This window comes from Dipodomys merriami, unplaced genomic scaffold, assembly GCF_024711535.1.
Source record: "Dipodomys merriami isolate MVZ:Mamm:240054 unplaced genomic scaffold, mDipMer1.0.p SCAF_33, whole genome shotgun sequence".
Classification (NCBI taxonomy): Eukaryota; Metazoa; Chordata; class Mammalia; order Rodentia; family Heteromyidae; genus Dipodomys; species Dipodomys merriami.
The window spans coordinates 10,959,867-10,987,080 of record NW_027204826.1 but is presented as its reverse complement, the minus strand read 5'-3'; the positions used below and the strand labels follow the sequence as shown (position 1 = coordinate 10,987,080).

The following is a 27,214-nucleotide window of genomic DNA, read 5'->3' as shown; positions in this document are numbered from 1 at the left end:
ACATTTATCTCCAGTTAACCACCAAAAAGCTAGAAGTAGAGCTGTGGTTCAAGTGATAGAGCATCAGGTTTGAACTTAAAAGCTAAGGGACAGCACCAAAACCCAGAGTTCAAGCCCAAGTGCCTACACACACACACATACACACACACAAACACACACACACACACACACACACGACTACTTACTGTAACTGCAATGTTTCAATTTGTGGAAGAAAAAAGGAAGTATAGTTATGGACTGAAATAGGCTCCCTGCAAAGATGTCAACATGTTAATCCCCAGAATCTAGGGGGAGGAAAAAAACTTTTTCATGGCCATAGGGACTCTGCAGATGTAATTAAAGATTGTGAATTGTCTGGCTAGGCCCGATATGTCTGCATAAGAGGGGAGCAGAGGGAAATTCAATTTCAGAAGAGAATTGTCAGTGATGTAGCGTGAGAAAGTCTCCTTGCTGGCTTAGAAGATGGAGAAGGGGCCAGGAGCCAAAGAATGCGGGCAGCCTCTAGAGCTGGAATAAGGCAAGGGAATGGATTCTCTCTAGGAGCCTCCAGAAGGAACCAAAGGCTTGCGGATACTCTGGGTTTATGGTGCAATTCACACTTGTACTGATTTCAGACTCCTGATCTCCAGAGTAAGAGAAGACATTTGGGTTGTTTCAGGCTGCTAACTGTGTGGTAACTTGTTAAAGCAGAGTAAGGAAACTGGTTCCCAAGTCTTGCCTTCCAGCCAGAGTACTTGGGCATAACTGTGGTCAATAATATTGATGATAATGATGATGATGATGATGGTGATGATGATGATGATGATGAAAGAAAAATGTGACACTCAAACACGTAGACAAAGCACTCTAGGATTTCAGAAGACAAGTGAGACAACCAGGTAGGATCCCTGGTGGCATCTGACTTAGCCAAGTCCAAAATGTATATGGAGAGTAGCCAAATAGCCATCCAGTAAGACCATTCCAGAAGCCAGAAGCCAGAAGCCACAGTATATCTTTAGTATACCAAAAGCCCTATGACCTAGGAATTTGCAATCTAGTTTGAACTGTGTTAAATAATAATTATTTCATACATAGAGTCTCTTACACTAGAAAAGCTCAATGGATTTTGCTAGAAACATACATTTTACCAAAAGTGATTCCATACGAAATACAGGTCAATTTTTATGAAAGAAAACAGAGAGGTTACAAAAAAAAAATTAGTCATATACCCACACTAGAAAAATAAGAAAGAAAAGAAAAGAAAAAACTGAGATGCTTCCAGAAGGGACTGTATCAAACCATCAGTGACTAGACAACCTGGATGGATCACAGATTGTTCCAGAACACTGAAAATAAAGAAAAGACTTCACATTCCTCAAGGAGCTAATGTACTGTTAATTCCTAAGCTGGGAAAAGACGGCACACATGAGGGAGAGCTCCAAGACCACCTCATGTGACCATGAATGCAAAAGAGCTAAGAAAACATTAACAAAGAGAATACAACATCACGCTGAGCAAATAAAACACCACACCAAGCAGGATTTAATCCAGGAATTTAAGGTTGGCAAAATATTAGGAAATGACTGACGTAATATGCTATGTTGACATGTCTAAGCAGGAAAATCACATGAGTGTCTATGAATGCTGTAAAAGCCTACATAAAATGCTATGTCTGTCTGATATTTAAAACTACATGAGCCAGATCTGTGACACCTTGAGAATCACAATACATACATACAAACGAATACTTCTGGAATAAGAGTCAAGTCCCCAGATATAAATTTTTAAAAAGTGAGATGGGAAAGCTGGGTGCCAGTCGCTCACACCTGTAATACTAACTACTGAGGAGAGTAAAAGCTGAGGATCACGGTTCAAAACCAATCTAGGCAGGAAAGTCCTTGAGACTCATCTCCAATGAACCACCAGAAACCGGAAGTGGCACTGTGGCTCAAGTGGTAGAGCACTAGCCTTGAGCTGAAGAGCTCAGGGACAGAGCCCAGGCCCAGGTTTAAACCCTACAACTGACAGGGGGAAAAAAAGTGAGATAGGAGCCAGTGACTCACAACTGTAACCTAACTACTCAGGAGGCTGAGATCTGAGGATCATGGTTCAAAGCTAGCCTCGGTTGGAAAGTCTGTGAGACTCTTGCCTCCAATTAATCACAGAAAAAAGCCAGAGGTAGAGCTGTGGCTTAAAGGGGGAGAATGCTATTTTCAAGCAAAAAGAACTCAGGGACAGCTCCCAGGTCCTGAGTTCAGGCCCTGTGAGCAACAACCACAAAGTAAAGTGTACATGCAGTTGCATGTACTTGCTACACTCTGGACATGTTTCCGCACCAAATCCATCTGTTGAAAACTAACTCCCAATGGGAGGGCATCAGGAGGGGGAGGTTTGAGAGGGGCCCTGGTGAGGGGGATTAAGTGCCTCACACAGAGGTTCAGGTGACCCCCCCGTCTTCCCACACCGTGAAGACACAGTGAGAGGACATCACTGTGAGAAGCAGACACTCAAGCCAAGTGTGCCTTCCTTTTAAGACTTCATCTTAGGCATGTAGCCTCCAGAACCATAATAAATAAAACGTTGCATTTCTGAACCACCTAGAAGGGCTAACATCATCTCCTCACCCAACGCCAAGTAAGGAGAGGGAGACCAACACATTCCAGAAGTGTACGGGGAACGCCTTATCTGTAACAGCAACTGAGCCATCTGCAGCCTCAGAAGCCAGCCAATACATACGTGTGTGCATGTGGAATTCAAAAGCAGTAATCACAACATTGTACTAGATCGTGGAACTTCTAGACTTGGTGAAAGGGGATTAAGGAAAATCCAGTCAGCATTATAATGAAGGAAAGAGTAACAGCAAACAACAACAACAATAACAACAACAACAAACGGAAGCAATGAGAAAACATGGTATAGTTAAATTAAGCAAAACACAAACAAAAAAATATACCAACAGAAGGCTTATGCTGCTTACGATCTACAGAACCAGAGAGCAGAGATGACAGCAATTCTGGGACGGGAAACTCATGCTGGAAGGGAGAGACCTCAGGGGTGGGGCCCAGATTCTGTATATAAATTCTACCTACATTCTGGATTGACCCCCTACATGGCACAGACTGGCTAGGGCTGATAAACTGAACCAGGAGTTGTGCTGCTGCCCAAGATAAACATTTTCTAGTTTATGTCCAACAAAATTAGGTTCCAGGTAAAATGGTCTTCAGAGGAATAGATTCCAGACTCTTTACAATACCATATTTATAACATTCAGAGCACAGTCTGAAATTACTTGATGTAGGAATAACTAGGAAAATGTAACTTGAGACAATCAATGCAGACAAAAATGTTAATACTACCAGACAGGAATTTTAAAGCAACTATTATCAGCATTCTCAAAGATTTAAAAGAAAACATGGTCTTGATAAATGAAAATGATAGGAGATCTCAGCAGAGATATTAAAGCTATAAAAAGGCATCAAGTAGAAATATAGTCTGGGACACAGTCTCCAAATCAGTAGACAAAGAAGTATAATTTGTAAAGAAATTCTGGGAGATAAAAATTTACCTCATAATCATAAATAAAACTTATTTATGATTATTTGTAGAATAAAAGATGACATCACTAAATACTCAGGAGGCTGAGATTTTTTCCTGCCAGCCCAGCCAGGGAGAATCGGTGAGGCCCTTTTCTACCATTAAACCACCAAAAAGCCAAAAGTGAGCTGGGCATGTGTGGCTCAGGCCACACTACTCAGGAAGGTAAGCTCTGAGGATTGCAGTTCTAAGTCACCCTGGGCAGAAAAGCCAGTAGGACTCTTATCTCCAATTAACCAGCAAAATGCCAGACCAGAGGTATGGCTCAAGAAAGAGTACCGTGAGCAAGAAAGCCAAGTTTGAGTGCCAGGCCCTGACTTCAAGCCCCAGCAACACATCGGTGTGGCAGTCCTGAATGGGGACGACGTCAGATATGCACAAGGCATGGATGGGATAGTGGCATGGTTATTTCTCTCTCAAAAAAGAAGGAAGTCCTGAGGCAAGATATTCACATGCAGAAGTTTTGAGAATTCAGGAGTCCAGTTTTTGCTTTGTGTTATGTTTTACTTGATGTTTCAAACTTAACTGCCCGGTCCCTGTAGGCAGAGACCCTCTGCATCCAAGATGAAAAACAATTCCCAGCTCTCAGCAACCTCACAACGCAATTGCATTGGCGGACACTTTTTGTTTTTTCCTAGAAATAACTGCATTAAACTGATGTCGCCAGGGCAGGCCCTAATCCTGGAAGGCCAGTGTCCTCATGAGAAGAGGAGACATGGACATGGAGACAGACAAGACACACAGATGACCAGTGAAGGACACAAGGATAGGGCAGTCATCTGCCGGCCAAGGGACAAGGCCTGACACAGGGTCTCCCTCAGAGTATCATACGGGACAACTCTGAATTGCTTGGTCTCTGGCTTCAGCCTCCAGAACTGCAAGTAAAAAGTGCTTTTCCTGTGGTGGAAGCCCCCCACTGCACCCTAGCTTGGGGCATTTCATCACGGAAGCCCTAGTAGACTAAGCTGGAATCTCACAGATGCTAAAAGCCACACAATCTAACGTGACTGTCCCTTCTCTTGACTGTGGAATTATACTTAAAATACCACTTTGGGAGTTCATATAAAAATATTATGGGCGGGGCGGGGGGGGGGAGGAAGATGGGAAGGGATGGGAAGGGAAAACAAAGGAGGAGGCTACAATGCTTGATAAGAAATGTACTCATTATCTTGCCCATGTAATTGTTACCCCTCTGTACAGTATTTTCACAATAAAAAATTTATGAAAATATATGCAAGAGCTAGGCCCTAGTGGCTTTGACCATGACCGTCCTTCTAGCCTCAATCCTGTCTAGACACAAGACATTAGACAACATGGCAGCTCATCTAGGTTTAACTCTCAGGTAAGTTCTGTTCTTCCTGGGGGAAGATTTGTCAGATTCTTTGCCACCTGCACGAGCCAGCGAGGCCTCCAGGCTGGGACTGGGGCTGGGGTGGGGGCCAGGGACAGTATTAGTGTAATATACAATCAACAGCAGGGCACAGTGAAATCAATTCTGGCCACCGAGTCCAGCCAGAAAGGCTACGTTCCCACGGGAAACCCTGGATGCATCTGATTAATCTGCCTAGGGAACTTCGAAATGTACTTTGCCGTGTCCCAGTCAATTAATTCTCCTGGTTTCTGAACTCCCAACATTTCCAAGCTAATCCAAACTAGATACAGCCTACTTGACTAATTAGCTAAGCTACTTGAAAGAACTTTCTCAACAGAGCAATGTTCCCTGAGTATTTAATGCAAAACAGAAAACAGCAACAGAATATATTCATCCTCTCTCAGTGTCTGTGTCCCTGCCCAGCTGGCAGCCTGGTTTGTACAATACCTTAATTATCCAAAGCAATCTGATGTCAGATTTGGGGGAGGGTAAAAAAAGGAGAGCTTATATTTTGCAATTTCAGCATTTTCCAGAATTTTCTTACTTGGCTGCTCTTAGCTCAGCTTCTATTAAATCTAACCCTTCCTCAGTTCATCCTGTTCCCTTCATTAGAAACCAGACTATCAAAAAGTGCCTCAAGCTAAGTATTGGTACCTCCCATCTATAATCCTACCTACTTTAGAGGCTGAGATCTGAGGGTTTCAGTTCAAAGCCAGTGTGGGCAAAAGCATTCATGAAACCCTTATCTCCAATTAACCAGTAAAAAGCTCAAAGTGGAGCTGTAGCTTAAATGGCAGAGTACCAGCCTTGAGTGAAAAAAGCCAAGAGCTCAATGCTGGACACTGGTGGCTCACATCTATAACCCTAGCTACTTAGAAGACTGAGATCTCAGAATCACAGTTCTAACCCAGTCTGGGCAGGAAGATCTGTGAGACTCTTACTTCTAATTAGTCACTAAAAATAAGAGCTGGAAGTGGAGCTGTGGCTTAAGTGACAGAATACCAACCCTGAACAAAAAAGCTAAAGGGCAGTGCCTAGGCCTTGAGTTCAAGCCCCAGTACTGCCATAAAAAAGCATCAAAACCAGCCTTCAATACAAAAAAATGCACACACAAGCACATTTGTCATTTTGTCAGCGATTCTGGCTATCCCTCCCTAAAGGGGAAGGGAGCAGATCATCAGACAAACATCCCATTATCTGCTCCTGTTGTCACAGGCACACTGGGCTTCTGATAGCCACAGAATAAAAGGTGTTTCTCCTAGCTTTTACTGTGTGGCCCTGCTGGAAAGGTCTTACCTGAGAAATCCCACTTCCAATGGCCCACAGGTGCCATTACTCAGACTCCATATTCAACACCAGCATAAGGTTAGCAGTGTCTAGGGAGCTATTCCATCACCAGGTGCCTGAACTGCACCCCAGTCCAATTAAAGCTGCTGGGGTGGGCAGGATCCAGGTCTGAGCAGTTGTTAAAGCTCACAGGCTGAGATCCACAAGCAGCCAAGACTGAGAACGCAGCCCTTAAGAAATCCCAGGCAGTACTGAGAGCAGTGCAGAAACTTAGAGTGGCTAATATATGCCAAAGATGTAAATGAAAATGCCAGGCAGAGGTGGCTCACTCCTGTAACTCTAGCTACTCAAGAGGCTGAGATGTGATGATCAAGTTCCAAGTCCACCCAGGCAGAAAAGTCTGTGAGACTCTTGTCTCCAATTAACCAGCTTAAGTGGTCCTCTGAGCTCTGCTGCCAACCTGAGGGTTTTTACAGGCTCAACTTGTGATTGTAAAATCAAAGCCTTGCATGAATGAAATCCTGGGTTTCTCAGAGAGGGGAAAGGAGGGGCACAAAAGAAATACACATAGAAAAGGAAATGGCAGCCAGTGGCTCATGCCTGGAATCCTAGCTCCTTGTTCAGGAGGCTGAGATTTGAGAATCCCCATTCAAAGCTAGCTCAGCAAGAAAGTCTGTAGCTTGTGAAACTCTTATCTCCAATTAACCATACACACACAAATAAAAGCTGGAAGCAGACCTGTGGCTCAAGTGGCTCAGAAGTACTAGCCTACAGCAAAGAAAGCTCAGGGACAATGTCCAGGCTTAGAATTCAAGCACCAGGACTGGTGCACACGCATACACACACAAGCACATGCACACACACAGAAGAGGAACTCACTTCAGGGATACTAAATGCCTCCAAAATATAATCATGTACTAAACAACTATGTTTTAGGGACAATAAGGGACCACACATGCCAATGGCAGCTTCGCAAAATTCTCCCACCCAGTCACATACGTCATCGTGGTTTCACATTTTGAGTAACAGCGGCGTTAACACAACAACGGAGTCACCCAAGAAAGCGTGTCTCAGAACACATCGCCACCTCCGAACAACACAGGGGGAGGTGAGGAGGTTCAGTACTCACATCCGGGGCCACACCAAGGTGCAGGCTGAGCACATCCTGGCCAACTCATGCTGCTGCCCCGACTCACCTGTCAGGACCCCACAGCGCTCCTCGGGTTCCTGGGCCTCGGCAGATGGCCTGGAGCTCAAGGACCATTTGCGCCTGATCAGATGTTCTCGTCCGCTGAACGGGCCCCCGGAATTGTTGAGGGGCTGGATGAGCACCTGCTCCTGCCCCAACTGGATGAGGCCCACCTGCCAGGAAAGCAGAGGAAAGCAGGACATGGGTCACCTACATTTACCCAGCAGCCCAACAGCAGCACGGTGGGTCATCCACATCTTCCTGAACCGCTCAGATTTATCTACCCACCAACATCCCGCTGAGCAGTTATATTGAGAGGTTTTGGGGGCAGAGGCCCAGCAGAGAGGTAGGTGTTCAGAACTCTCATCCATAGACCCCATTTTCCAAGCCCACTTTCATAAAAGATACCATTTCTTTAAAACTTCATTTTAAAAAATTACTTTAAGATCTATCCTCCTAAAAGTCCACTTGAGTCAGGCATGGTAGCATACGCCCACAATCCCAGCACTCAGGAGACACATGCAGGAGGATCTCAAGTTCCAGGCCAGCCTACACTACAGAGCAAGTTGAAGACTACCTTGGATACATATATTAAGTTTGAGGCCAGATTGTGATAGTGAGACTCTGACTTTTGAAAATGGTAAGGTATACTCTCGCTCATGCCTTAATCTTCCCTAATCTGGGAGGTGAAGACTGGGAGAATCGTGGTTTGAGGCCAGCCCAGGCAAAAAGCTATGGAGACCCCACTTTAACTCATCTGACATCCCAGATACATGGGAAGCAGATATAGGAGGATCAGACTCTAGGCTGCCCCACACATAAACACTCTACTGGAAAATTAACTAAAGAAAGAAAAGGGGGACAGAGGGTAAAAAGTGGCTCAAGTGGAAAAGCAACTCTGAATTCAAACTTCATTATCAAAATGTGGGGGAATGATAATACTCTTAGTAGGAAAACATATCTAAGAGCACTTAGAATTAAATACCAGGATAATGAAGTCAGATTCACAGTACTCATCACTTCATGGTGGACATTTTTCATTTTTCTTCCCATACTTCAGTATTTAAGAGAAGTTGGCAGAGTTATCTAATGGATTAGATTTGTGTTTCTAACTCAAGTGCATCACTGGTTTAGATTTGTGATCTTAACATCATGGTCAATTTATAAGCAGAATTACAATGTATAAGAAAGCCAGGCATCAGTGGCTCTTGCCTGTAATTCTAGCTAGTCAGGAGGCTGAGATCTGAGGATTGAGGTTCAAGCCAGCCCAGGCAGACAAGTTCATGAGACACTTATCTCCAACTAATCACCAAAAAGTTGGAAATGGTGCTAGCCTTGAAGAAAAAAAATCAGTGGCAACACCAAGATTCTGAGTTCGAGTCCCAGGACCGGCACCCAAAAAAAAAAAAAATATGAGAACCTAGGCCTTCTCCTGTTTACAAGACAAAATAATTCCTTAAGTACTTGTAAAGTATTATCTGTTATCTTTTTCAAGTCTAAGAACTGGAATGTGGGAAACTTCTAAAGATACTTGAAATGTTTGAAAATTGTGAAATCACCCAGTGTGTAAATAGGGACAAACATCATTCAAATTCCCTTAAAAGTGATCAGAAAACTTGCTATGTTAGAAGAATATTAAGTGGAAAACTTAAAAACTAGGGATTTTTGTCACTTTAGTAGGACTAATATTAATTCTAGAAAAATAATATGGTGCAAAGGACTTTCTCCTCCCTTGGAAGCAATTCTAGCAGCATTAAAACAACATGGCCTCCCTGCCCAGGCCTCCAACTACAAGCCGTCCTTTTTCTGCCCAGTCAACAAAGAAGAAAAACCGCCGCTGAGGACCTAACTTGACCAGCACACCCCATCTGTCCACGGGTCCATACAGACCAACCCCTGCTCTTCTGGCAGACACTTCTCTACTGCCTTGACCAGATCATGGCGTGACTTCCTAGAGGGCAGTGCTGTCCTGTCTCCTCTCTCTCTTCTACCATTGCTTTTCAAATCAACCTTGGAGTACCACACCGTTGATTCTCAAACCATAGCATGCATCCAAATCCACTGGAGATTTATAGTGGGTTTCAATAATGTGCATTTCTAACAAGTCCAAAACAGCAAGAGATACCACTGGCCAGGGGAACTCCAGTTTGAGAAGCACCGTTCTCTGGACAGCAGTGCACTTCCTCCAGTCTCAAAGGAATGCACAGATCTCACTCAAGACCAATGAGATCAATTAACTCCCAACTGGATATAGTTGGACAGGGAGAAGCAATATCCAGACCATGAGCCATAGAAGGCTCTCGAAATCACTGGGTACATGACAAGGCAGACATGCATTCTTACTATCTGCTGCCTACCCTTACCGATAACTCTGCATAACCCTTGAATGATGTTTTAAATATCTAATGGCCCTTGGCAGAAAAATAAAAAAGGATCTCTATGCTAAAGGATGTGCAGGTATCAAGCTGCCCTAGAAAAGAAAATATGCCATCCACCCCTAAGATAAACCTTTAGTCTTCCGGATACAGGTTAAGACCACACTTAGAGCTCCAAGCACATTTCCAGGTTTGCAATTCATCAGAACTTTTGCCAAGAACAACTCACAGATTTTACTACCCAAATAAAACTGTCGCAAAGTGGCACTTCATGACCTGCAGTACAGCCCAGCCTCCTTCCCTGTCCTTTGCAGTAAAAATAAATTTTTTTTAAAAATTGAGTTTGCCCCCCGAGCTGTTTTGGGAGGGTTTAAGAAGCAGAGGCACAAGGAGGGATGTGGTGGGATGGGGTGCAGAAAGGTGCCAAAACACAGAACACTAACAATCAGCACCACACCCCCATGAGCCAGGTGCTGGTAGCATATACCTGCTGAGATGTGCAGACCACAGTTCCAAGCCAATCTGAGAAAGAAAGAAAGAAAGAAAGAAAGAAAGAAAGAAAGAAAGAAAGAAAGAAAGAAAGAAAGAAAGAAAGAAAGAAAAAAAGAAAGAAAGAAAGAAAGAAAGAAAGAAAGAAAGAAAGAAAGAAAGAAGGAAAGAAAGAAAGAAAGAAAGAAAGAAGGAAAGAAAGAAGGAAAGAAGGAAAGAAAGAAGGAAAGAAGGAAGGAAAGAAGGAAAGAAAGAAGGAAAGAAAGAAGGAAAGAAAGAGGAAGGAAGGAAAGGAAGGAAGGAAGGAAGGAAGGAAGGAAGGAAGGAAGGAAGGAAGGAAGGAAGGAAGGAAGGAAGGGAAAGTTGTGGGGTGAGGTGCAGCTTGCAGAGACGATCGGGAGTTAAGTGACTTGCTCCAGGTCACAGTTCCACATTCATTCCCTAAGGAACAAGGCCGTGCCTCTGTGTGCCTGGGAAGAGGCAAACCCAGGCCAGCTTGGTTCACTAGTGACTGTGGTCAGACCCCCTGGGCTGTGCAGATGTAGCTGCCACTGCAGCTGGGGATTGTCAGCAGGCAGGAGATGCATTCCAAGATCGCAGCAAGTCTAAGATGTCTTCTATACTTTTCAGTCCATCTTGGAGTGAAATCTTTTTGTCAGATGATGGCAACTAAGTAAAAGTTCAGAGTGCAGATGTTGAATTGTGTGCCCGTTGGTAAGTGGGGGGGGGGGGGGGGGGAAGCAGACAGGGCCTGGAATCCTATGTGTCACCCAGCCCTGGAGAGCTACAGGTGGATGAAGCACCTGAGCAATGCAATTCAGGAGAGGCAAAACTGAGGGGTAATGGAGGTCAAAGGCAGTGGGGGTAGGAGAGGCAGAAGGTATAGAATTTCCTTGTCAGAGTTCTCTTTAATGATCCCCTTCTCAAACTTAAAAAGGATCCTACTCCATTGTGTCCTTCTCAAAGGTCTAAAGATGTGATTTGTATTTTCCCATTTGTTTATGCAGGTCGTGATCACTCTTGAGTGCTGTGAACTGGCCACTCGCTTGCTCACTTCCCTGGTCCTGTGCCCATAGAAGGATGAATGTACTTTGGTCTCCCTGCCCCCTCTGTCATCTCCACATCACACCCCTGCTCAACTGTACTTGATGAAATGATATTGCATCATAAAGCTGAGTGATCTTGTCATAGACCCTAGAGAGTTTGATAACACTCTTCCCTAAAGCTTTGGATGACATCACCATAGGTAGTGGCTGGCAGGATGTCCTCCTGAAAGCAAGGTCCCTGGCTGGTGGCCTTTGGCACTCATCAACTCCAACCTGAAGCAAAAATCTCTTGTGGGCTGGATGAGCTCTATAGAACAATGAGTATAAGTAATACCAACCATCTGCCCCCAAAATGGCTCTGTGCTCCCCAGATGGGCTGACTGGCCCATCAAAGCCAACTGAGTGTTCAAAGTGGCCCACAGAGATTCCCTAAGAGTCCTGGGCATGTGGCTGTGACCCCAGAGGTGGTGGGCTTAAGGGAAACCTTGCTTTTTTTTTCTTGATCCTGCTAGAAAATGGACTTAGCTTCTTAAGGCTTCACAGTCCAGAACACCTTAATGTTCCCATCTGGTCTCATATTTTACATTCCCTGAGCCCTTGAGGCTACCACCTCAGCCAAGAAGAGGTCAGAGGATTCTAGAACTCAAGAGAGGAAGAATAGCCACTGTTCAGAGGCTCAAACCCCTGATAGTGAGACCTTCAGCCCTCCCCTCTTCTAACTCGCTCCATTCATTTCAGACAAGCCAGACAGGACCTAGGCAAAGGCTGACACTGCGTCCCACATGAGGACATCTCTACCCCTTGGGAATCTGAACTTGGCATTCCCATGCTATGCACACATGGATTCATTGAGGAGCAGCCATGCCTTCCTCACAAGCCTAAAGTCCATTGCTTTAACATGACATGGTTACAGGAACTCTTCCAAAAATCGACAGTGAAGACTCCCTGAAATGTAAATAAAATGAAGACGCATAAACAGAAAACAATTAATCCTTGAGCCTGGGGCCTTTGAAGATCCAAATAAGTGCAGCTGGCACAGCTCTAAGAAGACAGAGAGAAACGCCGCAGGCCCTTGCCTCTGCCCACCGTCGAAAGGCAGGACAGGCAGATGGAGCATGTGTTTTAGCCTTTCTGCACCATAAACAATTAAGCAATAATCTATAGGCTAATAATGCATCTCCATTAAACAGACAGCCCACATATCTGGGCATGGATAGCCTGAATTCCATGTAACAAGGAACACAGCCTGTCCCCCTTCAACACCCCCCCACCCCCCGCCTCCTGCCCTTGTGCTGAGCTTTGCCATTTAGAGGCCTTAGATAGGGCAGAACTTTCTAGTCTGTCCAGTGATACTCAAGCTCTGGATTAGTTTGGTTGGGCACAGAAACATGGCTGATATACCACCAAGGCTGCTTCTTTCCCACCAAAAGGGCATCAGAACACGGGGAGATTATATAGCCCCCTCCCCCCAAACTACTCTCTGGTCCTTTCCAAAAGAAGACTGCCAACTCCTACTTGATCCCATTCTTCAGATACAGGAAATCTCCCATCCACAGCTGACAAAATCTGTCCATTCACCCCAGCTCCCTTCCACACCTTGAGCTGAGCCTGTCCTGACTAAGATACCCCCAAGTCCACACGGCCAACGCTGCCTACCCCCTTTGACAGACAACTCAAACTAACAACTGAGCGTGGCACAAACTAAGTTAGCCTAAGTTCAGCTCCTTGCTTTTCTTTGCTCTCCAGGGCCAAGAGGTCCACTCCAAGATACCCAATGGTCTCTTCCCTCCAGCCTTCAGCCCTTGGTCTGCCTTGTCCTGGGGAGAAGAGTCCAACATCCAACTCACACGCACAGGATGAAGGCGGCAGACTAAACAACAGCCGAGTCAGCTCAAGCTGGAACTTAACATCTCAAGTCTTTCTAAGAGGTCCACCCGCAACTGGTACATGCTGAACTCAGCCTCTTGGCTGTGTTCCTTTCTCTAAGGCACAGCGCCCCCACATGGTACCATACAGCAGCACAGGGAAAAAATGCTGGCTAGACTGCCATCTGCCAGGAGGCTCAGCCCTCAACTCCCTGAGAACTTTCAAGTCAATGTTATCCAGATTTCCAACCTCAGCTCCTTCACAGATAGCTCCTCGCTGGAAACTTTACACCAAGAAGTATAAACTCTGACCTCTACAGAAACTCACGAAACCGCAGCAAATGGGATTCAGATGTTTCCATGTACAGTACAGTGCTGTGACCCAGACTCGAAACTCTTTGGCAAGAATAGAAAAAAAAAAAAAGATGCGGGCCTTCCAGGCTTGACCCAGGCCCTACAGTGATCGGGACTTTCTCATTCCCTGCTAATCCTCCCTACCCACAGCCCACCCGCCCTGCTCCTGTGCCACAACCCTATAGTAATGACTCCCAGGCCCCCCTCCGGGCTTTACATCATGTTCCTTGTTTCACCAAAACTGCCAGCATCACCCAGGAAAGCAAAAGCAAGATTGCACCCTAAAACCAGAACTGAGAAAATTCGTGAAAAGAGATTGAGGCTGAGCCCAGGAAATGACAACCAAGTACTTACCCCACCTCTACAGCGGAAAAGAAAGAAGTGGTCTCACAGAAAACCTTAGAACAACGCCACCCTCCCCCCCCATGCCTTCCAGGCTTTCTGGTTTTGCTGCCAGATGTGAAATGGGGCCAGAAAACTCTAGATGATGGTACAAGACAGAGGGCAGAGGGGACGTTTCTTATGCCTGGGAAGGAAAGACATGCTATCAGAAACTGCCTGCCCAGATGTTGATTGTTAAAAAAAAAAAAAAAAAAAAAAAAGATAGAGAAACAGCAGGAGATGCCATGTTCCAGGATACTGAGCCTAGTGGGGTGCAGCCCAGCTGCTAGCCATGTGCACCCCTTGGGGGTACCATGGAGGTGCTGAGAAGGGTTTGGCTGGGCACCAATGAGCCAAGTGTGAGCACAGGCAGGGCAAAAAAAACAAAAAATAACAACAACAAAACACAAGAGCTCTCCTTGTCCCGCCGATTGCTTCTCACAGGTGCTTCTAATAGAGCAGGGCAGAGTCTCAGGGAGGAGAGAGTGGGGGAAACAAGGATGGGGCTTTAGCACCCATGTCAGTAACTGGGAGCAATGCCAGACAAATGTATGCTAACAGTATACAGAAAGGATGCTGACAACCTTCCCTCTCCGGTGTCTTAGCTTTCAACAAGAATAGGCGGCACTGGTGGCTCATGCCTGTAATCCTAGCTACTCAGGAGGCTGAGATCTGAGGGTTGTGGTTCAAAGCCAGTCCAGGTAGAAAAGTGGCAGTGAGAGTTTTATCTCCAATTAGCCACTCGAAAACCAAAACTGGAACTCTGGCTCAAAGGGGTAGAGCACTAGCCTTGAGCAAAAGAGCCCAAGGACAGTGCCCAGGCCCAGAGTTCAAGCCCTACAACCAACAAAATAAAAAGAATAGGCTTAATCGTGGCCCTGTTGGGGTCCCATCAAACCGCTTTTCCCGATATAAAAAGATTGAAAGTGCAGGGTGCTTGTGGTTCACACCTGTAATTCCAGCCACTTTGGAGGCTAAGATCCTTAGATCTTAGATCACTGTTCAAAAGCCATCAGGACCAAAAGAAAAAAAGAAAAGCCTATGACACTCTTATCTCCAATTAACCACCAAAAGCCAGAAGCAGAGCTGTGGCTCTTAAAGGTAGTGTGCCAGGCTTGAGTAGAAAAAAAGAAAGCTAAGGGACAGTGCCCAGGCCCTGAGTTCAAACCTATAGGACCTGCACACACAGACTGAAAAGTGTGACTTGTGCCTTGTGCCTTCACCTCAGAGTTGCTGCGAAAAACCCACCAAGGTGACTCCAGGACACCTGCACATACACACCTGTGCAGATGGGCTGCGCTCTCCACCCCTACCCGGGCAGGGCGCCCCTTCCAGTGTGGGGGACCTGATCGTTCCCGGTGCGCTCTCCTGGGCCGCCTGCAGCTTCCCCCCTCCTACGCACTGCACCCCAGCCCAGCCCTCCACACCTCAGGAGCCCGGGGGGGGGGAGACCGCCGGGGTCTGCCGCCCCCACCCCCTTTTTGATCAGATAAACACCATAGATCGGGGTGCGGTGGGGAGGCGGTCGGTTGGGTTTCCCCACCGCGGCACCCCAGCCCAGCCCTCCTGGGAGGGAGGGGCGCGGGGGAGGGACCACCCCAGGCATCGCCACGGACCGGACAGGCAGACCCGGAGGAGGGGGCGCGGGCAGTACCAGGCCGCCGGCGGCACCGCAGGCGCTGAGCGAGACCAGGGAGTCGGGGTGCCCGATCACGTGTCCCGAGTAGAAGCAGAGCTCGGCAGGGCGCCGGGCAGCGCCGGTGTCCTCCACCTCGAAGCCTCGGGACAGGAAGCGCAGGTCGCGGCGCAGCTGCAGGTACAGGTCGCGCCCGAAGGCGGGCAGGTGCAGCAGGAGGGCGCGTTCGGCGGGCCGGGCGCGCGGGGAGCCGAGGGGCGCGCGCGGGCGCCGCCGTCGCCGGGGCCCCGGAGCTCCGGGCGCGGGCGGCAGGTGCAGGTCGTCGGGGCGCACGGGCCGCGGGATGGCCACCTCCACGTCGGCCGCCGCGTCGCCCACCGCTGCGGGGGAGACAGGAGTCGCGTCAGCGCGGCGGCGCCCGCCCGCCCTCCCCGCGTCCCGGCTCCTCCGTGGGGACCCCAGGGGAAGGTCGCCCCGGTCGCCTCCCCCGGGGGACCCGCACCCCCTCAGGGGGCCGCGCGGACCCCCTTCCCGCGCGCCAGGCCCGGCGTCCCCGCCGCGCGGGCGGCTGTCAGCGTCCGCCCGGCCGCGTCGGTCCCACCGAGGGCTGAGGCGGTGGGAGCGGGCGGGGGGGGGGGGGCGCTACCTGTGCCCGGGTCCAGACCCCACACCAGCAGCAGCAGCAGCAAGGGCAGGACGAGGGGCGGCAGCAGGACGCCGTCACACATGGTACCGGGGACCCGCAGCCCCGCGGACCTCGGCGGCGGCGGCGGCGGCGGAGGAGGAGAAGCAGCGGCGGCGGCGGCAGCGGCGGCGGCGGCGCCAGCCCGAACTGCAGCCCTGAGAAGCCTTTGGAAAAAAGTAATTAGCGCTGCGGACAAACCCAACGTGGTAAATCCCAAGCCCCGCCTTCCACTCGGAAAGTGGTAGGTGATTGGGTTGTTGCAACCTTCTGCCCCGCCTCCTGCTCCCCTATTGGTTAGAAAACTGGTTGAGCCCAAAGTACGTAGTTAGGTTGTAAGCACTTTCTTACACGTGGTTTCTGGGCAGTAGCCGAGTCGTTCCACTAGGTGGCGGGCGCCAGCCAACTGGGGCTGAGAGACCCTGGAGGGGCCAGGGGGACCCCTGCAGGCCAGGTCTTCAGTTTGTCCCCGTTTGGGGAAGTGACCTCTAAGGCTCATTTCTAGCTACCCAAGAAGACAAGCCAGAAGTCGAACCAGCCAGCTGGTTCCATGCAAATACGCATATTCTCTCTGCATCTGCAGTAAAACCAATTTTGATTTTCTTGCAGCTGGAAAGCCTTGACAGCTCAGATTCCTGCGCACGTGAGTTCCTACCAGATTCCTATTATCTTCAGTGTTTTTAGCCCAACCCCTCACACTTCCTGTGAGACGTCGAGAAAATGGGCATGATCTCTTCCAGACTGAGAAACATAAGGAGCTTGCTTAAATTACCTGGAGAGTTCCTGTTGGGTTGAAGGCTAGAATTTGTAGTCTTGATTTCCTGCCAAGCACTGCTCACTGCTAACAGCAAGAATCCTGGGAGAGAGGCAAGGAGGAGAAGGAGGTCGATTTTATGAGTCAGGAGAGGGGAGAACTGAGTAGAAAAACAAATTGAACCCAAGCAACAGAATTTCCCTATAAGAGTACAAATAATGAAGGAGTGCAGGTAATTCTGTACAATGAGGCCTGCAGGTTATTCTTTGAAAGTCTTGAAGAATAGCTAGCAACTAACATAACACAACATAATTAAGCGGGGTGTGGTGGAACTTTCATCAACCAGCAAAATGTCTAGCTGGAGACATGGCTCAAGTGGTGAAGTGCCATCTGTGAGCAAGAAAGCCAAGCAAGAGTGCAAGACCCTGAGTTTAAGTCTCCATGCTAGCGCCAAAATAATAATAATAATCTTGATTGCTAGTATCAGAAACTCATTGAAATCACAGGAAAACAGAAATGAGGGAATCTTATAACTACCTCAGGAGGCTGAGGACCTAGTGACTGCATGTGGTCCTGACTCATAAGGGAGCAGCAGGGACATGATTTGGAGAAATGGGGCTGTTTGGGGCTCCCTCTGTCACTGTCCCAGGTCTAGAGCCAGAGTGCAGCCATGGGACAAGGAGTCACAGCTGAGACTATGCCCTGTCTCCAGGTATCACTCACCCCCTGGGGGCACCTAGAGTTCCCCACTTCCATCCCTCTCCACAGGACAGGCTGTCCTGACCCTTACTCATCTCCAAAGCCTTTGCTCATCATGCCTCTCCCCTAAGCCTGGAAAGCAACTCTGCTGTAGGTTCCAGGACACCCTGGTTTCTCCAGCCAGCTTCCTGGGGTGTCTCCCCCACCCTCTCAGGGACCCTTCTTTCCAAGGTGCAATGTCATCCTCGTTTGATCGCCAGGAATCATCCTTCATTTTCGCTGAGGATGCTGAGGGACATGATCCTCTTACTGTCTCACCTGGAGTGCCCACCCTGGGCTGTGTGCCTCTCACTCAGTCCCTGGCCATCTCTGCTGCAGGACAGCTTGAGAAACACAAGGATGTTGTGGGACCTGGAATGTCCCAGGGGCCCAGACTCAAAAGAAAGAAGAATAGTTGTGTCAGGCTTGCATGGATGCATGGATGCCAGTTGAGAGGCCTCCAGAGCCCCTTGGCAATGGGGCAGAGCTTGGAGAAGCACCACCCAAGGCACCCAGGGGTGAGACAGCCTGTAGTCAGTGCAGGTCCTATGCACCAGGAAGGGCCCCGACCACAACGACGGACCACTGCTGAGTTTCTAGTGACTGAGGGGATCTTTCTACCACTTGCAAGTGGCAGGAGTGGTGCCCAAGTACCTGGAGCCCTTTGTCTCAAATCCTAAACCAGCTGCCAAGGACAAATATCTTCCCAGCTCTGGCTGCGATGTTTATTTATCTCTGTCCCACAATCTCCTATCCTGCATGCTCAAAAAATTCTAGATTTTCCCCCCCTTAGGGATCCTATTTCTTAAAAGGAACTTGCGCGCCACCTGGTGGAAGATTTTATTAGCAAGCAAGACAAGGTTGGTTTGGATAACGCAGCCTAATGAACGGAAGCTGCTCAGACATCAGCACAGATGGATGTGTCAATTGATGAACCATTTCTGCCCAGGACCAGAAGCTGTTGCACAGTGAGAGAGAGGCTGGGTCATTTGGTTCTGACACTGAGCATTGGCAGAACCAATGTTCATGGGGGGGGGGGGACTCAGGGAGGCCAGGGGCTGAGGATCTGAGCCAGACATGGCCACCATGGTGAGGACGAGCTTCCAGGAAAACTGCCAAGTTCAACAGCCAGCTCTACAATGAGGTGATTCCATGCTAAGCCTAGTAGGGGGGTGGGGCCCCATTTAAACTTCAGGTGGGAATACATGGGCCTCTTTGCACAGGCTCTGTAGGTCCTGCATTCTGGCTGGGCCCTGGCTGTGACAGGAAAGGGCCAAGGACCTTTACCGTACTCATGAGAATGACACCCCAGCTCAGGTGAGGTGAGCTCAGGTCAGCTGAGCCTGGGAATGCTTACAATGAAACTATTTTGTCAGTCACACATAAAAAAATAATGCTCCACAAAATCATCGTGATGGGGGGGTAGTTTTGATAGTAATTTAAACATTCTACATCGAAGTCTTTCATCAAATATGTGGTTTGAACATTTGCCTCTATAATATCATCTTTCTAGCTTCTAGAAAGCCCTTTGCAGAGCTAAATTTTTAATATCCAACCAATCAGTTTTCCCCAGAGATTTTGGTTTTTTTTTTAATTCTCCTTTAGAAGTTTACAGTCTTAATCTTAATGTTTTGGACTGACTTTTGTACAGCTGTGATGTTTGGGATGAGGTTTGTTTGTTGTAAAGGCTCTCCTCATGATGCTGAATTGCTTTTACATGTTTGCAAAAGAAATTGAGCAATTAAAAAACTTCACTTGCTCATATTTGTATGGATGTGGTTTTATTCTCTCTTCCCAACCCTTCTCCCTGCTGAGGATCAAATCCAGGGTCCTTGCATAGACTAAGGACCAGGGAAGTGCTCTACCCGTAAGCCATACTCCCAGCCAAGGAATCTCTGCTCCATTCTTGGGACAACCTAAATATCCCTTCCTCTGCCAATGCCACATTACCCGACAACCATCTCTACATTAATCCTGAATACTGGGAAAATCATCCCTCCCATTCGCCTTTTGTTCAAGAATTTTTGAACTATTCTAAGGGGCATACTTTGCCAAATACATTGTAGAGCAAGTCCTCGATTGTCTACAAACAAAACATCTACTTTGGCCTGTAGATTATTTAGAAGTACACTGTTTCATTTTTTTCAATCTATGAAAAATTTCCTCCTTTTGTTACAGTTTTGTTGAATTTCACTGTGATTGATGATTGTATAAAGTCTGTATTATTTTAAACCTTTAAGACGCTTTAGGACTTTTTGCGTGACCACTTCCATGCTGTAGTTTGGTAAGTGCTTGATGTACCATTGAACACTATGTATTCTGTGCCATCTGTGCACATTAATTATGTTGATTTTGTTAATTTCGTTACTCAAATCTATTCTTACTGGTTATTTTTTGCCTGTTCATTCTATCAGATACTTAGAGGTGTGTATAAACCTGCCAAATGTGATTATGAATTTCTCCCATAACTCCTGTGGTGGTTTGGTTTTTTGTGTACTAGACTTGAACTTAGAGCTTCAAGTCCTTGCTTAGCTTTTTTCCTCAAGGATATCATTCTATCACGTGAGCCACACTTCCACTTCCAGCTTTTTGGGTGGTTAACTGAAGATAAGAGTCTCATGGATTCTCCCCTCTCCCCTCCCCCTTGCTGGTTTCAAACAGTGATGCTCAGATCTCAGCCTCCTGAGTAGTAAGGATTACAGGGGTGAACCACATGCCCAACCACATGGTAATCTTTATCTTTCAACTTGCAGCATTTCTTTTTCATGCTATTTACAGTAAATCTCCTGTAAGCAAAATACAATTAAGATTCTTAAGAATCTAAGATGGAACTCTACTTTTTGTTGTGGTAAAAAGCCAAGCCAGAGCACAAGTACTGGGAAAGAAAGAAAGAAAGAAAAAGAAAGAAAGAAAGAAAGAAAGAAAGAAAGAAAGAAAGAAAGAAAGAAAGAAAGAAAGAAAGAAAGAAAGAGAAAGGAAGGAAGGAAGGAAGGAAGGAAGAGAGAGAGAAGGGAGGGAAGGAAGGAAGGAAAGAAGAAAGAAAGAAAGAAAGAAAGAAAGAGAGAAGGAAGGGAAGGAAGGAAGAAAGAAAGAAAGAAAGAAAGAAAGAAAGAAAGAAAGAAAGAAAGAAAGAAAGAAAGAAGGGAGGGAGGGAAGGAAGGAAGGAAGGAAGACATACAGAAAGAAAGAAAGAAAGAAAGAAAGAAAGAAAGAAAGAAAGAAAGAAAGAAAGAAAGAAAGAAAGAAAGAAAGAAAGAAAGAAAGAAAGAGGGAGGGAGGGAGGGAGAGGGGGAGATAAGGAGGGGGAGTTAGGAAGGAAGGAGGGAGGGAGGGAAGGAGGAAGAGAGAGAGGAAGAAAAGGAAGGAAGAAAGAAAGAAAGAGGTAGGTATTACCTCACAGAGATCCACAATTATTTCTGAAGCCAAGCAAAACCTGTGCTCAATCTATTCAGACACCATGCCTGAGGAAGTTTATTCTTGTTTTATTTTAAGACATTCTGATGACAACAGTATTGGTGGCACTGTGGTCTAGAATTTTACAAAATGACCTCATAGTCCAGAGTCCTTGTGTGCTACAGAAGAGAGGTTATCTGTAAAATGGATCCCAGCGTCCTGCAGGGTGTCACAGAAATGCACGCTACCCCTCCTGACACAGTTCAGTGCCCCCAGCTGTGTGACAGATGTGTGCAATTGGTGTGTCAGTGTTACCTTCCACAACCAAAGGAGCCACAAGAAATCAGAAATAAATCGTTTTTTACCTTCCGCGAGAAGAGATTCAGTGTGGAACTAAGAACGGAAAGAAATCAAGGAAAAACACGGTGAACTTGTAACATAACAAATATCTTTGTTTAACCTTCTCCCACCCTTGTAATAATATAATATTAATAATAAGTCAACAGCTCTGCTCTAAAGTGAGCAGACATTTTGGACACTATATAAATTGTGTGTGTGTGTGTGTGTGTGTGTGTGTGTGTGTGTTGTACTCACAAGAGCAAACAGTACAAAGAGAAAACTTGAGACTGTGTGTTATTCTTCCTATGATTCTTCAACAAGGGATTTTGCTGGAGAAAAAAAAAATCCTGAAGGGTTTCAGCCTGGAGGTGTTGGAAACATATTTGTATTAAAACCCCAACCCCTCAGAGCTTTTCAGTGTGTGCAGGGCTGTCTCTGCTTCAGGAGCAGCTAGCCTGCTCTGGTGGGAACTGGTTATGCAGCTCCACAGTCCCCCGCAATCCTGGGGGTGCTCACAGTATGGCTGCAACGCACGAGGAAGACAGCCGAAGTGGACCAGATGGGGAGAGGCTGGGGCTGAGTGGCGGCCATCCGGGACAACATGCTCAGGACATGCGTCCCCCAGAGTTACTAGACCACAGGAAGGAGGGCAATGAGCATGAGTTTGAGTCTCCCCCACCTCCTTTTCCTCCTGGAGGGCCGGCCAGCCGCCAGAGTGCAGCCATCCATCCAGCCCTGCCCTTGCTGGGGGGGGGGGGCTGTGCCCGCCCTGCCACCTGCTTGGGCTGAGAGTGGAGATTCTGTCCCCACAAGATGGTGCCAGCCCACAGGTGACGCAGCGCTGCCAGCCTGAAGAAGGTAGCAAGGCAAGGCTTGCTGACCCCTCTTCCTGTGACTACAGCGCCCCAGGGCTGAGTTCCAGCCCATGGGGGGCTAACGAGTGAATATGACCAGATCCAAGCAGCCTCTGGGGTCTGGCCCAGAAGCTCAGACCCGTCAAAAGGAATGTTTTAAGACTGCACCCTTCCTTCTGCCCAAACACAGCTGGATTAGGGAGCACGCGGCGGGCGGGGGGGGGGGGGCAGCTGACATTTGTCCCGTGGAGGCCTGAGGAGCTGCCACCCGCATCGAGAGCTGAAGCCCCTGCCCCGACTCCTGGCTCTGTCCCCCTGTCATCTGTGGCCAGACACACCCCGGAAAAGTGGGCTTCCTTCACATGGGCCAAACCACCCCGAGCACAGGCAAGGTGGGAAGGTGAAATGACCAACAAAGGGACCTTCAGCAAGTCAGAAGTCTCAAGTTCAAGTGCTCGGATGCGCTGGGTTGGAACTGAAACGGGGCTCCGGAGGAATCTCTGACAAGTCTGAGTTCTAACTGCAAGAAAAACCCATGCACATGCATACATTTAACATTTCACACTGGTTAACAACATCTCAGGAGGAAAGGAGGGTTAGAAAGACCGAAGGGCAGGAGCTGGCGTGAACACCTGTAATCCCAGCTATTTGGAGGCTGAGGCAGGAAGTCTGTGAGTTCCAGGCCAGTCTGGGCAACAGAGGAGATCACCCCCAAAAGAAAGAAGGGCACACCGGGGTCCCAGTGGGCCCTGTCAGCCCCGGCGATGGAGGGGACCTTCCGGCCCCCCGCAGTCCGTGCAGCCCGGGTGTGGGGACTGCGTGCGCTTCAAGCTAACGGCTGTGCTGACCATTGGGAATGAGGTGCCTGCCGGCCCCAAGTCCATTCTTCACACACTTTATTTCTTTGCTCTTGGTGTCCTTTTCCTCTTCCTCCTCATCTTCCTCTTCCTCTTCATCATCACTCCTCACATCCTGGATGGTCTAGATGGAGGGAAGAATTGGCTGTGAGTGGAAACCTTCCAGAAAGTCTTGAGGTTAGAGGTGTGACTCCCATTACAGAAGACCCCACAGCCAAACATCCACACCTCAGAGCACAGCACGGGTCTAAAACACTCCTCGGCAGACTAAAAGATCCCAAATTACACATACCATATTGTCAGACCATTATAGAATGGAGCTGGAAAAGCAACAGTGTCAAAAAGGTAATAGAAAAATCTCAGAACTGGGGAAAATTTAATACCACTCTTCTAAATAATCAGTGGGTAAAAAATATAGTCTCAAAGAATATTAGAAAAATATTTTAGGGGCTGGGAAGGTGGCTCAGTGGTAGAGCGGTTGCCTTGCATGCATGAGGCCCTGGGTTCGATTCCTCAGCATCACTTAAGCAAAAAGAAAAAAGCCTGAAGTGGCGCTGTGGTTCAAGTGGTAGAACGTTAGCCTTAAGCTGAAGAGCTGAGGGACAGCGCCCAGGCCCAGAGTTCAGGCCCCATGACCAGATCAACTGAAATCACAAAAGGTTAAAAAAAGATATCAAATACAGTCCATATTCTATACACAAACAACCACCAAAAATAACCCAGAACAAAACATTTCACAATGGTGAATACCTTCCAGCCACTAAAATACTTAATAGAAGTAAAAAAAAAAAAAAAATGAAGATGGGCACCGGGTAATGCATACTTGTAATCCTAGTTCACAGGAGGCTGAGATTTGAGGGTCATGGTTCCAAGCCAACCTGGGCAGAAAAGTCCATGACACTCTTCTCTTCAATTAACCAGCAAAAAGCCAGAGGAGAAGCTGTGGCCAAAGAGAGCCAGCCTTCAAGAAAAAGCTAAGGAACGCCTTGAGTTCAATCCCGGGTAGCGGCACATCTCCCCCCACATACATAATTTAAAAAAAAAAAAAAAGGAACTTCAGGTATGATTGGGTTAACCAAGAGAATCCCCCAATGGTGTAAGCCTTTCTACGTTTTCCTGACTGCTCTTTATGAAGAGCTAGAATTGATTTGCCAATGATTGGCAAAGCAATGACAATGAAGATAACTAAGCAGAGTCAAAGGTCTGAGGATGACCCTGGAGAGCCAAGAGGCAGCGGGACTGACGGCACAGAGTGCGGCACCGTGGTCCAGGGTCAGTTATGGGTTGAGAGTGGTACTGAGGAGGAGCACCACTGCCTCACAGGACTCCTGCAGGCAGGTCTCACTGTCTCATGACCATGGGTGGCTTGGGCACATTCTCCACCCTGTCCCAAGTCTGCTCTCTGCCTCTGTAGCCCAGACAGCATGAGAATGGCTTCTCACAGTGACCACGAGACTTCAAGTCAGCATGGACAGTGAGGCATACCCAGCACAACACCACGACCTTGAGCAAGGGAAAAGGGTCGCGTGGCCCATGCAATGCCCTTCCAGCTCTAAAATTTTGTAAGGATTCGATTTCCTTGTAGAGCTGAGTGCATAGTAGAGAATAATATTCAAATTGGGAATCTGTGTGTGTACATGTGTGTATGCACGTGTACAGGTATGCACACGTGTTCTAGTACTGGGGCTCAAACCCAGGGCCTGGAGTTGTCCTTCATTTTTTTTCATTCAAGGTTGGTGCTCTACCACCTGAGCCACAGCTCCACTTCTAGCTTTTTGTTGGTTAGCTGGAAATAAGAATTGCAAAGACTTTTCTGCCTGGGCTGGCTTTGAACTGTGATCCTCAAATCTCATCTCAGCATCCTGAATAGCTTACAGGCATGAGCGACTGGTACTTGGTTCAGATTTAGAATCTTTTAAGTCAATTATTTTAGCAGTGTTCTGTCATTCTGTTTCTAAACTCCACTGTGGTGGAGTAGTCAGACTCATGTGCATAAGATTGAGGAATATAGAAAAATATACGCGGAGCCCATGTTGGTAATGCTTCTCTTTGGTGGTCAGTCTCCGTGGGACGTTCAGTGAAGCGCAGTTTTCCATCTGCACTGGAACAAGGCTCAGAGGCCTCCTGGGTGTTAGGCCGGCTTCTTCCCGGGCACCCTCACGTCTGAGGATGGAGCGTGAGTCATCCAGTCAACTGGAAAGCTGCACTGAGGCCTGGCTACAGGCCAAACATTCTCACACCTCACGCCAGCTGTTGCACCATCTCCGGCTTATGCCAGACAAAGAGGCTTGACTGGGAGCCAACCGCCAAGCGAGGAGGAACCTGCCTAAGGAGTGATGAGGAGGAGGAGGCCTGTATCTTGTGCCTGACACTGAAGCCCGGTATCCTACAAGGCAGATACTAATGCCAGCCCCTGGTTACAGGTGAGGATATTAAGACAACTAGGCAGTGATCACTTAGCCAGGAAGAGCACTGGGGTTGGACTGTGCACAGTCTGTACTGTTAGCTACCTCTTGGCTTTGCTCAGAAGTGATTTGGGAGGGCCCAGACACATGGCTCAAGCCGTTTAATCCTAGATATCTGGGAGGTGGAGAGCAGGGGGCTGTAGATGTGAGGCCAGCTATGGCAAAAAAGTTAGGGAGATCCTGTCTCAGAGCATCGGCTCCAGCTGTACAGAGGCAAAACTGTAAGCTGCTATCTGAAAAATAACTAAAGCAGAACGGATGGGTGGCTCAAGGGGTAAAGTGAAACTTTGAGTTCAATCCTCAGTACAAAGAAGAAGGAAAAGGAAGAGGGGGAGAGGGAGGAGGAAAAGGAAGAAGAGGAGAAGGATGCTACAGAGGAGAAGAGAAGGAAAAGGAGGAAAAGGGGGAGGAGGAGATTTGGAATTAGAAAATAACTAAACAGTTTAAAGTAAGTTAAACACGTGCTGAGTCTTAATTGCTTTTTCTAATCTCTTATTACTCAGCTTGTCTGGCAGTATTCTTTTTTTGGGGGGAGGGGACAGTCCAGTCGTGGGGCCTGAACTCTGGGCTTGGACGCTGTTCCTCAGCTCTTCAGCTCAAGGCTAGCACTCTACCACTTGAACCACAGCACCACTTCTGGCTTTTTTTTGCTTATGTGGTGCTGAGGAATCGAACCCAGGGCCTCAAGCATGCAAGGCAAGCGCTCTACCACTAAGCTACCTTTCCAGCCCATGGACAGTATTCTTGACTCCACACAATTATTTTAAATTAAGTTTTTGCCCTTCACTTGAGGACTGAGAGTAAAAGGGGAATACTCCAGTGAAGAGGTGCCAGTTGCCTTGGCTCTGCCTGGAAGTCACTGTGGAAATCTGGCCTGGGCTTCTCTCTGCTCCTGCTCACTGGCATGCCTCTTTCTTTGACTGAACCAGTGTGGGACAGTCACACGTCCCTCCAGGAGCTGGAGAGACATTGCCTGCCAAGTGCAATTGGCTGGGGCAGGTTGCTAAGGAGCCTGGGTCTCCATCCAGGCCTCGGTGGCTGTGTGCTGGGCTCCTCCTGCAGGCTTTGGCTATTCAGCGGTGTAAGATGTCACAGAGACACACTGGAGTTGGCCAGGACCCAGGGTGACATTTAAGAAGAGGAAAACAAAAGCTTAAGGATGCTGAGGTCTCTTTTAAGTACTATGAAACAAAAGTATATTGTGCTCCCTCTCATTTCGTCTAAGCGTACTTGTCATGTTTGCACAGGTGACTCTGTCAGCCTGTCGTGTCTCCTGACGGGATGTGTGGGTTGCTCATTCATCATAAAGCCACCCATTTGATAGGAATCCTAAGTGGCAGCCAAGTCTTGCTTTCAAGCGAGCAGCAAGCTGCCAATGGAGCAGGGTCTGTACATGCCAGTGTCCTGAAGTTAGAGTGATGTTACTTTAAGATATTCAGGACTGCAAGCAAATGGAGGAATTTCTCATTCATCATGTATATGCGAGGGAAAATAAGATGTGACTGTTATTTAAAAATATATACTAGCTTTATGAAATATAATCATTTCTTCTTTTAAGTCTGCTG

At 47.6% G+C, this 27,214-nt stretch overlaps 2 protein-coding genes across 5 annotated transcripts in view; both read right to left on the bottom strand.

The window, feature by feature from the left end:
* Adamts17 (ADAM metallopeptidase with thrombospondin type 1 motif 17) overlaps window positions 1-16,295 on the bottom strand; it is a 147,824-nt gene extending 131,529 nt beyond the window's left edge. For both annotated transcript variants that reach the window (XM_070043144.1, XM_070043145.1), the window contains exons 1-3: window positions 16,214-16,295; window positions 15,586-15,947; window positions 7,429-7,594 (exon numbers count right to left, since the gene is read on the bottom strand). In XM_070043144.1, the coding sequence (XP_069899245.1) occupies window positions 7,429-7,594; window positions 15,586-15,947; window positions 16,214-16,295 (610 nt within the window). The remainder of the gene's footprint in view (window positions 1-7,428; window positions 7,595-15,585; window positions 15,948-16,213) is intronic.
* A 4,920-nt stretch (window positions 16,296-21,215) lies between these two features.
* Window positions 21,216-27,214, bottom strand: part of Cers3 (ceramide synthase 3) — a 57,650-nt gene continuing 51,651 nt past the window's right edge. For all 3 annotated transcript variants that reach the window (XM_070042737.1, XM_070042738.1, XM_070042739.1), the window contains one exon: window positions 21,216-23,308. In XM_070042737.1, coding sequence (XP_069898838.1) covers window positions 23,159-23,308 — 150 coding nt within the window. In that variant the 3' untranslated portion in view covers window positions 21,216-23,158. The remainder of the gene's footprint in view (window positions 23,309-27,214) is intronic.